This window comes from Spermophilus citellus (assembly GCF_964194105.1).
Source record: "Spermophilus citellus genome assembly, chromosome: 6".
Taxonomy (NCBI): Eukaryota; Metazoa; Chordata; class Mammalia; order Rodentia; family Sciuridae; genus Spermophilus; species Spermophilus citellus.
The window spans coordinates 129,940,946-129,954,942 of NC_138187.1; the positions used below are offsets into that span (position 1 = coordinate 129,940,946).

The 13,997-nt window shown below is 45.3% G+C and overlaps 1 protein-coding gene across 1 annotated transcript; it reads left to right on the plus strand.

The window, feature by feature from the left end:
* Nucleotides 1–232: 232 nt before the first annotated feature.
* Nucleotides 233–5,745, plus strand: AVPR1B (arginine vasopressin receptor 1B; the record flags this gene model as incomplete). Its single annotated transcript, XM_081299495.1, has 2 exons — nucleotides 233–1,172; nucleotides 5,423–5,745. 2 exons carry the CDS (start codon nucleotides 233–235, stop codon nucleotides 5,743–5,745), a joined length of 1,263 nt encoding a protein of 420 aa, XP_081155621.1.
* Nucleotides 5,746–13,997: the final 8,252 nt, after the last annotated feature.

The following is a 13,997-nucleotide window of genomic DNA, read 5'->3' on the forward strand; positions in this document are numbered from 1 at the left end:
CATCTGCTTGATTGGTTTTTCTTTCCCGGGTTCCCCTGCCCACTTGGGGCCAGCTCTGTTTTCTCCTTCCTTATCCCATTCTCCTTCCTCTCTCTATCCCTGTCCTTGACATTGTTATCTCCTGCTTTCAAGCCTTCTCCCTATCATTTCCATTTTTCTCTTCTTAAACTTTCACCTGGATACTTCATTCACACCTTCCCTCCATTTCTCCCACCCCCAGCAAACCTTGACCATGGATTTGGAGCCTTCCTGGACTGCCATACCCAACCCTGGGGGCACCCTTTCTGCCCCCAATGCCACAACACCCTGGCTGGGCCGGGATGAGGAGCTGGCCAAGGTGGAGATTGGCATCCTGGCTACCGTCCTGGTGCTGGCCACAGGGGGCAACCTGGCTGTGCTGCTGACCCTGGGCCAGCCAGGCCGCAAGCGCTCCCGCATGCACCTGTTTGTGCTGCACCTGGCCCTGACTGACCTGGGTGTGGCACTCTTCCAGGTGCTGCCCCAGCTGCTCTGGGACATCACCTACCGCTTCCAGGGTCCTGACCTCCTCTGCCGGGCTGTCAAGTACCTGCAGGTGCTCAGCATGTTTGCCTCCACCTACATGCTGCTGGCCATGACAGTGGACCGATACCTGGCCGTCTGTCATCCCCTGCGCAGCCTCCAGCAGCCCAGCCAGTCCACTTACCCACTCATCGCGGCTCCCTGGCTGCTGGCTGCCATCCTTAGCCTCCCCCAAGTCTTCATTTTTTCTTTGCGGGAGGTGATCCAGGGCACAGGGGTGCTGGACTGCTGGGCTGATTTCCGCTTCTCCTGGGGGCCACGGGCCTACATCACCTGGACCACTCTGGCCATTTTTGTCCTGCCTGTGGCCATACTTACAGCCTGCTACAGCCTCATTTGCCATGAGATCTGTAAGAACCTAAAAGTCAAGACACAGGCTGGGAGGGTGGAAGCAGGGGGCTGGAGGACTTGGAACAAGCCTTCACCTTCTGCCCCAGCTGTGGCCAAGCGGGGGCTACCATCTCGGGTCAGCAGCATCAGCACCATCTCTCGGGCCAAGATCCGAACGGTGAAGATGACCTTCATCATCGTGCTGGCCTACATTGCTTGCTGGGCACCCTTCTTCAGTGTCCAGATGTGGTCTGTGTGGGATGAGGATGCCCCTGATGAAGGCAAGTATGTGGTCTATTCTGGGTGGTGAGGTAGGGAAGAGCGGGAAAGGAGGACAGTAGGGATAGGGCAGGGGTTACAATGCCTCCCAGGACCAGGTGGGTGACAAATGAGTGCAGCCACTAGGAAGGTTGGTGTTTGTTTGTTTTGGTCCATCTTCTGTTGCTGGAACAGAGTACCTGAGACTGAGTGACTTATAAAAGAAAAAAGTTTAGCTCTTACTGCTCTGAAGGCTGGAAAATCCAAAGTTAAAGGTTTGCATCTGGGGAGGGACTTTCTGCAGAGTCTCTGGATGGCACAGGGTATCACAGGACTTAGGAGAGATAGCCAAACTGACTTTAATAGAAGAAATATTCTTGTGATAACAAACCTACATCCTTGATAATTCATTAATCTATCAATCCATTCATGAGGGCAGAGCCCCACGACCCAGTCACCTCCCGAAAGTCCTACCTGCAAGTATAATGGACATATGACAGTGGAGATTATGCTTCTGACATGAATTTTGGAGGACAAACATTCAAACCATAACATTTTCCCATGTGAAGAGGGACAGATGCAACTCTCGTCCAGCCTATGAATGCTATGTATCTTTTATGTGAAATTTCCTGATTTTAAAATTTGGGTATCTAACTTAACAATTTGAAAATACTATGTGGTGCTAATGAACTGTAACTGTAGGCAGATTTGCCCAACCAACTTCCAGTTTGCCAGATGGGCTTTAGAATCCAAGGATTCTAGAGTTGAAGGGTTTCCCACCCCACCCCCAAATGATCTGGTCCAGGATGACAATTTGTGGCCCAGAAACTGTCTCTCTCTTGGCACTCTTCCCTCCTGTACCTGGACATCACTTTGAGCTCCATCTCAATGGCCACTTTCAGTTAATTAGGGCTGACACATGACAACCCTCAAATTTCAAGTGCAGCCAGGTACAGTGGTGCACACCTGTAATCCCAGCAGCTCAGGAGGCTGAGGCAGGAGGATCCCAAGTTCAAAGCCAGCCTCAGCAAAAGTGAGGCACTAAGCAACTCCATGAGACCCTGTCTCTAAATAAAAATACAAAATAGGGCTGGAGATGTGGCTTAGTGGCTGAGTGCCCCTGAGTTCAATCCCTGGTACCCACCCCACCCTGCAAAAAATTTCAAGGTCAGCCACTTCATTGTGTCAATGAAGAAACAGAGACTCAAAGAGGAACCATGACTTGCTCAAGGCCACACAGCTAGGTAGTGGCAAAGTGAAGATTTGAGCCCAGGTCTTCTGCCTCCTTGTCTTTTCCCTCAACCCAGCCTTGCTCATAACCCTGGTTCTAAAAGTGCCTCCACATGAAGGGCCTTCCTCTTACATAAAAAAACAAAACAAAAACAAAAACAAAAAAAAAACCCCAAAAATGGATCCCTCAAGAGTCCTGTGTTTCAGTTGGCACATGGCAGGACTTGCCTTTTTCTGGAGTGAGGTAGACATCAGAGCTTCAGACACTGCCTGGTAGTCCGGTCTTTGGACGTAAGCTTGTTCCCAGGAAGGCAGGGCTGTGTCTGGGCAGCCTAAGTGTTGGAGGGTGGTGTTCAAGGGCCTCTGTTCCTGCTCCTCTAAGCAGAAGCAGGGCATGGGAACACATGCATGAGGACCTCTGGGCGCCTGTGATAGGAGTGACCGTGCTCTGCAGCACATCTCGTGGTATGCACGGCTCAGGACACGTACTGGGAGCACCATGCGAGTGCCTTGGGGAGGCTCTTTCAGGATCTTTTGGAAGCTTCCTGAGAGTTCATGGTCCAGCAGCTCAGGCTACAAATTCCTACCAGCCCGTAAGGAGTTGTCCCCCTTGAGTTTGTTTCTGATCTCATTTTGGTCATCCTACTCAAGCCAAATGCTTTGCTTTTCTACAGACCTGAAATAGAGGAAGGCCGTGAATTTAACACAACCATGCAGGAGAAAAGCAAAAGTAATGTCCAACTATGACGGTCCCATTATCCACCTTCTTAGCTACCCATTTGACATCAGTCTGAACAAGAGGCTGTTTGTAAATTATCCTATAAAGGATAAGCATATGAAACCCAACCAACTACAAGGCTCTCCCTCTGTAGCCGAGGCCAGACTAGAAGAAGGGAGAGCTTCATGGGGCCAAGCACACTGAGTTTTCCTGCTACTGTGGGGTGATTTTCTCTACTGTACATCCGAGTAAGTTGAGGCTGGAGAGGTAAAATAACTGGTCCAAAATGGCCTGCATGTAGGAGACAGAGCCAAGACTTGACTTGGATGGTTTTACTCTGAACAAGCACAACTCAGCCAATGGCACCGGGGGGAGGTGGTCATTTGCCCCTTTAATGAGGAACATATGAGAAGAAGGGCATCTTGCCAACCAGCCAGTGTGGCTTTCTGGGCTTGCCTTGGTATCCACAATCCTCATAAGCCTGTCCCCAGCACCTCATTCTTCACCTGTGTAGAGGGTTTACCACTTCCCCAGGGCCTGAGAGAGGAACAAAGTTATTGTACAAACAATGTTCTCTCAGAAAAATTAAAGCATTTTGGACTGGGGTTCACTACTTTAAACTTACTTTTCAGCACCCCCAGTTCTCACAACACACTGGTCTCTTGGCCTCCTGGCTCTGAGTTTTTGGACAGAGCCTGCCTGGCTCCCTGCCTCTGTCCCTGTCCCCACAGTCAGCTGAGTTTCTGCCTGGACCAACTATGGTGGATCTGCCCTCAAGGGCGGAGAAGCAGAGCCCATATTCTCTGGTGCTTCCTGGTACATCTCCTGCCGCATACTGTACCTGGCTCAGATGGGCCAAGTCACACAGATGCCTCCTATGCCAAGGAACTTGCAAAGCTACTGTCACTAGTTTTAGCTGAACAGTAAATGTATATTGATGAAGCAGCCAGGATGAATACCATCCCCTTAGCCAAAGCAACTCCCCAAGACTTCTGAAGCTCATGGTTAACTAGGCAAAACTGAAGACTAGTCCCTCCCCACTTAGACGTGACCCCCTTGGACATATTCACTCCTGTGCCCTAGAGCTATGGAGGGAACTGGGTCCATACAGGCCTTCTTACCTCTTTGATTTGTGTCTCTTATCAAACATTCTTACCCTATCTCTTCTCTTGGGTTACAAGAGGCCATACCTTGAGCACACTCAGGAGAGATGTGCAGGAGGAGCCAGTTTACCTGAAGCTTTGAAGTGCTCTATAGAGCAGGCGCTGAGCTGTGCCTTTGAGTTTGCAGGTTGAATCTCTGATAGGTGCAGGATCTCTGCCTTAGGGCTGGGAAACCTGGGTTTGAGCTGCAGTTCTTATTTACTGTGCTATACAAGTTGGAAAGTGTACTTCTAAATTTCTTCCCAGCTCTGAGGTTGCTTTCAATAATTCTACAGTCCCTGGAAAAAGCAAGGTAACTCAGTAAGCCACCTGTGCCATAGCTGTAACCATGGTGGACCCAGGAGGCTGGTGCCCCTCCTGCAGCCTTCCTGTTGGTCTGGGGAGTTTCATTTAGTCTGTTGAAAGATCGTATCTGGAAGGAATCTTGTCAGAGTTTGGCACTCTCCCATTTTGACTGCCTAAGAGAGAAATTAGTTTTTCCCTGCAAAGGGGTCAGTGTGTTCCCTAGGGACAATCTGAGAACATGGAATAAGCACTGGAATGGGATACTGAGATGTCCCCAGAAACTTCCCTCTCTCCTGTGCTTGGAAATGAGGCCATAGAACCTATGGAGCAGCCAGGCTCCACTGATTGTCCTACCAGATCCCTGGCACAGGGCCCAGCATGGAGGCAGTACTCCACATGTATTCAGTGACTGAATGTCAGAATAAGTGAGGCTGGCCCTGAAAGGCAAAGATAGAATCTGGAGGGCAGCATAGGAACAGGAGTAGAAGGGACCTGCATTTGGTTATTTTCCCTGTTTATTTCTCAGGTCTACATCCATTAGGGGATTCAAGGTCTAGGCTTTAGAACAAAACCAACTTCTCCTATTTGAGCTGGTCCTCTCCCTAACAATGTGGACTCTTCTAAATTAAACTTAAAACTTAGCTCCTGCTCTCACCCTGTAGTTAGTTACAAAACAAACAAAATCAGTGAGGTAGATTCTGGAGTCAAGTGACCCAGGTCAAGTCCCAGCTGTGCTCCTCTCTAGCTACAGAACCCGGAGAGAATCCCTTCTCCTCTCTGGGACTTGGTTTCCTCATCTGTTCAGCGGAGGGCTGGCCTCTCTCCCAGATCCCTGCAAGCCACCATCCTAAGTCTTCTTGTACTTCTCTTGTGGCAGATTCCACCAACGTGGCCTTTACCATCTCCATGCTTTTGGGCAACATCAGCAGCTGCTGCAACCCCTGGATCTACATGGGCTTCAATAGCCACCTGTTACCACGCCCCCTGCGTCATCTTGCCTGTTGTGGGGGAGCCCGGCCCCGCATGCGCAGACAGCTCTCCAGCAGCAGTCTCTCCAGCCGCCGCACCACCCTGCTGACCCGCTCCAGCTGCCCACCCACCCTCAGCCTCAGCCTCAGTTCGAGGCCAGGGCCGGCAGAGTCACTGAAGGACTTAGAGCAGGCAGACGGGGAAGCCACCACTGAGACCAGCATCTTTTAGAGAAGACTTGTTGGATGGAGCCTGGGACTGCCCCCAAGGCTAGCAATGGAAGATCTCTGCCCACCTCAGGCACTGGGTGTAAGAGCTGGGAGGTCAGGGTTAGCGTTCCCTGGAACCCAATTTGAGGCAGTGCGAAGAGGCCAGAATAGCAGCCTCTAAGGTGAAGCCTGTCCTCCTTAGCTCCCAGTCTCATGGTGACAGTCAGGCAGAATCAAATGGCCTGCTTCCTGGTCCTGCCATACTCACAGGGTGTCTTGGAACACACCCACAGGGTGGAGGTGGTGCGCCAGATCTGGGGTGGCACTGTCTGAGGGTCCCCAGGTGGCAGGAACTCAGAAGCTGGTTTCATGCCTTAGCTACCTGTCCCCATTCTAACCTGACTTGCACATCCCAGCCCAACCCCAGGGTGCAGGGAGTGAAAAACTCTAAGGACCTACTTGGATCCTGATTTTTTTTTTTTTTTTTTTTTTTTGTATAGGGCATATAGTTTCATGAAGCAAGGTGAATGTGTATTCAGCCTTCACCTGCTATGCCCTCTTGTTGTGGAAGGGAGATGCAGGATTGGTACAGCGTCTGCTACCCAGTAGGAACTCTGCAAATGTCAGTTCGTCTTCCCCCCATATCCTTCTCCACGGGATGGGTGGCAGGGGGAGTATTGTGTGTCCTTAGTGGTAGAGCCTAACCTGGGTGAGTCAGGGAAGAAAGAGGAAAGGATGAGGTAGAAATGGTCACAGTAAAATTAAGAGCAGGAATAAACCTCAGAGGCTGCAGGGGCAGGTTTCCCTCCCTCCTCTCCCCAAGGGGTTCCTGCTACTCCTTCCTCTGGGTCTGCATGGAGGAGATGTCTTTAAGGAGGAGTTTGTGATCACAATTCTGGAATAATCCTTGAGGTTCTGCAGAGCTTCCAGTAAAAATTGAATGGATGTGGGGATGGAGTCAGGAGCCCAGGATTCTCATCTCGGCTCTGCCTTGGAAAGTCACCTTCCTCTTGGGGTCTCTGCTTCCTCACCTGTTGAACAGGTGAGATGGTCTCTAAGGTATTTCTCAGCTCTAAGCTTCTCTGACTTTGCAAGACTGGAAGTGGTGTCATAAGAGATGACACAAAAAGCATCTAACTCACAAGCTCTAGGAGAACTGTTGAATTTTCACCGCAGTGACATTTACACTCTTTAACAGTTCTGGTGACTCTGGGTTCTGCCACGGCGATGCTGCCCACTTTGTCTTCAGTTCTGTAATGCTGAATCCTTCTCCAAGGCCAGGAGAGACAGCAGGGCAGGTGGAATCTGAGACTCTGCCCTGCTCCTCCTTATCTCCAGGGGGATTTACATCATGGGGTAGTTTCCTCACCCCAGCTGTCATTCTAAGAGACAGCCTGGATGGTAGAAGGAGCATCAGCTGAAAGGTCAGCAGGGATGGGTCTTGGTTCTGCTGCCACCAATGACCAACATCAGTAAAATGCTGGTAACCTTGCCACCTCAGTTATGAGGGACAGACAGTCCTGTGGATGTAAATGAAGTTTGTAAATGAGTTTGACTCAAGTTCCTTCCTCATCTACTCTTTGCCTTCAGTAGCACCCCTTCTTACCACTATTGTATTTTCTGTTTGGCACTGAACAAGGGAAATGGGCTTTTGGGGATGGCTTTGGGACCCCCCACTGTTCCTCCATGGGAAAGTTGTTTTTGATCTTTTCCCAAAAGCAGGTTCTTTCTTATTAAAAACCAATGGAGAACAACCAGCCACTGGGTCTCAGGGTCCCATTCCAGAAAGCTTTGGAGGAAATGGTGGATCTTGTCTGGATCTATGAATGACAGCTTTTCAGGACCTGTAGGAAGCTCTCATGGACAGACTGGATGAGTCTTAGATGGGACACAAGGTGGCAGGAAACAAGAAGGGGGTTCTCTGCCGTCAATCCCATTCCTAACCGCTAAGCCCAGGAGAAACTGAACAGAGCTGTCTCTGGGTGGGACACTTGTGTAAAATGTTGATGCCATTCTATGGACTGGGAAATACAGTACCCCAGTCCCTTAAAGCCTTCTCAGGAGCAGGAGGTGAGGGGCAGGCAGGGATGAGAGGATGGCAGGTAGGGCATTGATCAGTTGACTATGGGGATTCTTCAGATTGGCTTTTTCCATAGTTTGGTACCAGCCAGTAACTTCCCAGATGACCATGTCTGTGTTTTGTATATAAATAGGCCTTTTATCTATCAAAGGGCTATAAATTCAGCCTAGGCTATAACAATTCATTCCTAGGTCTGAAACCCAGAGAAGGTTGAAATCCACTAATAAAACTCTTTAATATACAGGACATTGCTGGTAATCTTTGTTTCCTAGGGGCAAGTATAATGGGAATATTCAAGAAAAAAATTAAAACATGATCTTGAGACTTGAGAGAGGGGGGTAGGGCTGGACCACCTCCCTTGGAGTCCGGTTCTGAGCTCATGGGAAAAGCAGAGTGTCTTGGGGTTTGTCATTAGACCACAAGGTGGCACTGTGGAGCTGAAAGTGCTGGCAAAGTTGGTTTGGGCTGGGTCCTGCTGGGTGGCTTCTGCCCCAGAACCGGGTGGCGCCCCTTCTTCGGCCCAATATTACTAAAATCCAGTTTATTCACTACCTGTCCTGGAGAGTCTGAAGCAGTAATAGCCCTCAGGGGAAGACTGGGAAAGTTACCCAGTTCCTTAGCTTGAATGCCATTAGAAAATTTCTCCTGAAGTCCTGAAGAGTCTCAGCTCCTTATCTCCTCCAGTTCTCCTGAGATACCTGGACACGTGCTGCCTTGTCTCTAAGCCCACGGGGGATGTATTTGGCAAGGGCAGAGAATAAGAGGTTTCTATTACAAAGTGAGGGACTGACCACAGGCCATGAGATGTACACATGAGTGATTAAGGGAGATAGTGAGACCTCAAAAAACAGATGAGCTATAGTTTTCTTATGTGCTCTGGTTTAGAGACTGGGTGCATGGCCCTCTTGAGAGCCCCTCTGAACTCAACAATCTGTCCTGATGCCAGGAGCAAAATAAAACAAAAACACAAATAAAAACAAAAAATCCCATGGACATTGAGCATAAAATACCTCCTTGCTCAAGTAGGTCAGGTTGGCTAATAAAACACTGATGGTATTATTCTGCAACTCCCATGGTGGACATTTGGATGCCTGCTCCCTTAGAATAAGAGTCCACTGAAGTAGGTCACATTTGCAGTGGTCTATATTCCCAGCTTATTATTGGCACATAATTAACCATCTAGTGTTTACCAATAGAAAATCATCTTCTTTGGATCTTATCAGAAATTTTTGGGGAGATTTCTTTTTTAAAGAGAGAGAAAGAGAGAGAGAATTTTTATTTATTTTTTAGTTTTCGGCAGACACAACATCTTTGTTTGTATGTGGTGCTGAGGATCGAACCCGGGCCGCACGCATGCCAGGCGAGCGCGCTACTGTTTGAGCCACATCCCCAGCCCTTGGGGAGATTTTTATCTGGATTCCTCACTCATGGAGGAACCCAGAATGGAACAGCATAATTATTTCCTGGAGGTTCTAATGACATGGAACATGGGAGAACGTGACTTCCTTTGAACTGGAAACTATGCTCCTCAAAGAGTGATCACTTAAGCAGACACTAGGAGTACAGATTTAGGCAGATGAACCTCTAAGGACTTAGAGTGTCCTAGAAATGTCATAAAGGCTATTTTATTGCTTGCAATGTGTCTGGTAGTAATTTTGAGGATTAATTACAGTAGTCCTCCTTTATTCACCATTTTAATTTCAGCTTTTTAGTAACCTGTGGTTAACTATGGTCTGGAAATATTAAATGGAAAATTACAAAAAGAAATAATTCATAAGTTTTAAATTGCATGCCATTCAGAATAGTGTCATGAAGTAGTGTCATGATATAATTCAAGTCTTACACCATCTTGTTCTCTTCTCCCTGCAATATAAATCATCTTTGTCCTGCAGATCTATGCCATATATGTTAATCACTTAGTAGCTGTTCTGATTATCAGATTGTCACAGTATCATATGCATGAAAGACCACTTTCACATAATTTTTTATTAGCTTACTGTTATAATTGTTCTATTTTACTAGTAGTTGTTGTTGATTTCTTCTTATGCCTAATTTATGTACAGGAAAAACATAGTATAAAGAGGGTCAGGTAGTATCCAAGGTTTGAGGTGTCCACCAGGGGTCTTGGAAGTATCCCGTAAAGATAAGGGGGAACTATGGTAATTTAAATTATTGGTTAGCCCCCATCATCAGTTTATTTGCTGAAACTCCTTGGGAGGTAAAATTGGCCTTCCTTTTATCAGAGCATCTGAGACGTCATCAACCCATGGAGTTCATTTGGTGGAGTCAAACTTTGAACTTGATTTTTTAAATGGCACTCTCTAAGAATTCCTGTACCTGATATGCAAGCAGGATGGGCCTTGATGTTATCCTCCAAGATAGACTTGCTATAAAGTGTCATTCTTTTGAAGCAGACTTCATCAGGGACCTTAGATGATCTGTGCCATTCTACAGCCTATGGTGCCTGGTCTCCCTGACATCCACTCCCTGCCCCTGAGCATCCCATCACACTCTGAGCCCAGGAGGATACTTCCCTATCAGGTTCAGCTCAGGTCAGTCTCTCAAGAACTTGTAGAGAGAGCCTGCACTGGGACAGGTCTTGCTTCTGCCTCTTCTCCTTTTGATTGACTTTCTACCCTTCTTTCTAAACTGAGGTCGGAAATCGCCTCTCTCCGGGGTGGTTTCTCTGATTAAGTCCACCCAGTCATTCCTTTCCTCAGATCTGTATAACACGGACAGGTTCTGGTTTTATTGCTCTGTGTTAATTCTGCTTTGTTACATGTTATTTTGTACACATTCTCTGGCTCTTTCTTGCCTGCCCCAGCTAGGCCATAGATGCCTTAACCCCTCCCTGATGATTCCAGATGATCAAATCTTCATGTTGTTTTGTCTTGTTTTTTAATCACTGAACAGATAATTTTATTTACATCCCCTTTAAAAATGCATGCACATGAATAAGATTGTATACAATAGGCCAAAGATTACCTAGAGACCAACAGGGCCATATAAAAATAATTTAGAGCAAGTTTTATTGATTTAAATAAGGCAAGTGAAACATAAGGTCAGCATTAAAATAAAAATATTTTCAAGAAATTTCTCATAGTTGTACAGTGGAAAAGTATGAGTATCAAAATTTTGACTATTACTGTGCAGAACTGAAAGCCACGTGCATTTCAAATTGTAAACTCTTATAATAATACCATTAAATCCACAAAGTCACTGGCAAGTTGTCTGATGTTATCCAGATCCTACAATATTTTCTTTATGTAAATTTTGGTATATTTGAGTTCATAATAAGCCCAATTTTATATCACTTGAAAATAATAAAATTCCAAGGTATATCTGCTTCTTTAAGACATCAGAATGACAAATGTAATTTTCTAGGCTGATATAATTCAAGTACAGTAATAAAAAAGGACAACATATTTGCTCCACAATACTAGGGACTGAACCCAGTGCCTCACACATGCTAGGCAGGGCAAGTCAACCTATATTCCCCACCCTTTTAAAAAAATTATTTTAATTTAAATCACTGTTGCCCAGGCTAGCCTCAAACTTGTGATCTACTTGCCTCAGCCTCCTAGGTAGCTTGGATTATAGGTGTGCACCACCACAGACAGCTGACAACACATAATTTTAATGAAAAATTATTTAATGAAAAAAGGGACATTATATAGTTGTTAAACAACAGTGCAAAGTAACATTAAAATCAATGATATAAATTTATATAAGAATACTTATATTTATTTTCACTGGACAAATTTTAAAGCCCTTTCTCTTTTCTGAAGCATAAATAATGGGTCATATTCTAACTATTCAATGATTAACCACATTTCTATAGCAGACTCTTCATTTTTATACCTGCTAACATGTTCACAAGTTGTAATAATCCTTTGAATTTGTACAGTACCTTAATAAATCTGATAGATCTTGGTATCCCTCATTACTTTTTGTACAGGATATTCTGTATTAAATCCAGAGCCTCCAAAAATCTGCACAGCATCAGTGGCTAACTGATTTGCAACATCTTTAGCAAATGCCTTTTCAATAGAGGCATAATAGGTATTTTGGCTACCAGAATCAATCTCCCAAGCTGCTGTCTGGTAACTTAATCTAGCTAGTTCAAGTCTTTGATTTGTATTTTCTCCTAACCCTCTGTTCCAGAATTCTGTAGAAAGCAAGCATTCTGCCTGCTAGCCCAGGTGTCCCCTCTCCTAGTGTGGAAACAAAATTGTCAATCTCTCTTGGGTGCCCTATAACTTATCTGAGCCTCTGCAGCACAAGTTTGATGATTTTTTTTTCTTTTAAAAGACAACAGCAAGAAGTAGAGTGTAATTTCTATTTTTCTTTCTTTCTTCTTCTTCTTCTTTTTTTTTTTTTTTTTTTTTTTTTTTTTTTTTGGTACTTGGGAACTAGGGATTGGACCCAGGGGTGCTTTACCACTGAGCTACATCCCCAGCCTTTTTTATTTTGAGACAGGGTCTTGCTAAATTGCTGATGGTCTCGCTAAGTTTCTGAAACTAGTCTCAAACTTGTGATCCTGCTGCCTCAGCTTTCAAAGTCACTGTGATTACAGGCATGTGCCCTGCACCGACTAAGCTTCATTTCTTGATGCAAGGGCGGGGTTGCTATCTTGGTTAACGATTATCCCTCATCCTGTCTCTCTAATCAGCAGAATCTTTTTTTCTCCATGAGGTAAAGCGTTCAAGGAGAGAAACAACAGTGAGAGCTACAGATGAAGGGCAAACAGACTGGCAAAATTTTCCAGCCCCAGAAACCCAAATCAGAATCATCCCTACAGATCATCTTGGGGAAGAGGAACCGGGAAGTGAAGGGGGCCAGCTTCACACAGCGTCAGAACTAGGAAGGGCATTTACATCCTGCAGAGATGGAGCATGGCTAACAGATTGGTCTTCCTAGGAACTGCCCATCACTGATCTGGATTCAGATTTGGCTGGGAGTATCCCTAGGGTTTCGATTTTTTTTTAAGCTATTGTGAATTTTTTTTTTCCTCTTAGTAGTACCAGGGCATTCTACCACTGATCCACATGCCCACCCTTTTTATTTTTTTATTTTGATACAGGGTCCCACTAAATTGGCCAGAATGGCCTTGAATTTGTAATCCTTCTACCTCAGCTTTCTGAGTAGCTGGGATTATTGGCATGTGCCACCAAACCCAGCGTAAGCAATTTTTTTTCCCATTTTATGTCTAAATTAGCTATTGGGGAAAAATGTGTATTATTTAGTCACTGATTACTGAACATAATTTTTTTTCAAATACATTTTTGGTTGTAGATACACACAATACATTTATTTGTTTACTTATTTATTTATTTTTATGTGGTGCTGAGGTTCAAACCCAGTGCCTCACACATGCTAGGCAAGTGCTCTGCCACTGAGCCCCAGCCCCAGCCCTGAACATAATTAATTTTAAAGCATTGAAGTTCCTGTGCTTTCCTTGGACTAGGATATCTACAAACAATGACACATTTATCCTCCATTCCAGTAGTAATAGCTCTTGTCTGTCTGTCTGTTTTGAGATGAGGTCTCAAATTCATAGACTGAAATGATCCTACCTCAGCCCCCTGAAGAGCTGGGACTGCAGGCGTGGGCCACTGTCCCCAGCTTGTTAACTATTTTGTTTTGCTGATTAGAATGCCTAGAGCAATGTTAAATAAAGAAATAGCAAGTTTGTGGACAGTCTTACTTTGTTCTGGACTCAATGGGACTATGTCTAGGACCTGATAGTTAAATGTCATATTATCTGATGGTTTCAGATAAGCTATTCTTAATCAAGTCAAGAAAGAACCTTCTTATTTCTAATTGGTTAAAAAAAAAAACACACCCAAATGGATATTGACTTTGATTAGGTTAAATTCTGGAAGATTTTCCTTGGGATATCCAATGATGATCTAAGTGGTATTGACTAGAATTCTATTTGTAAGCTTTTGATTATTATTAAAAAAAACCAGCAAATTCACAGGTTGATTGACAGTAGGCTTTCTAAATGAATTATATGAAATGTTGAGGGGGAAGCAAGATTACTCAGCAAAATATATTAATGTTAAAAGGGACAACATGCAGGGCTAGGCAAGAGGAAAAGAGGAACTGTTGGTTATAATTTTATTTAAAGTTTTTAAGAAGTTGTTTATTGTGAATAATTAAAGAGCTCAAAGGGAAGTCATTTAACCATA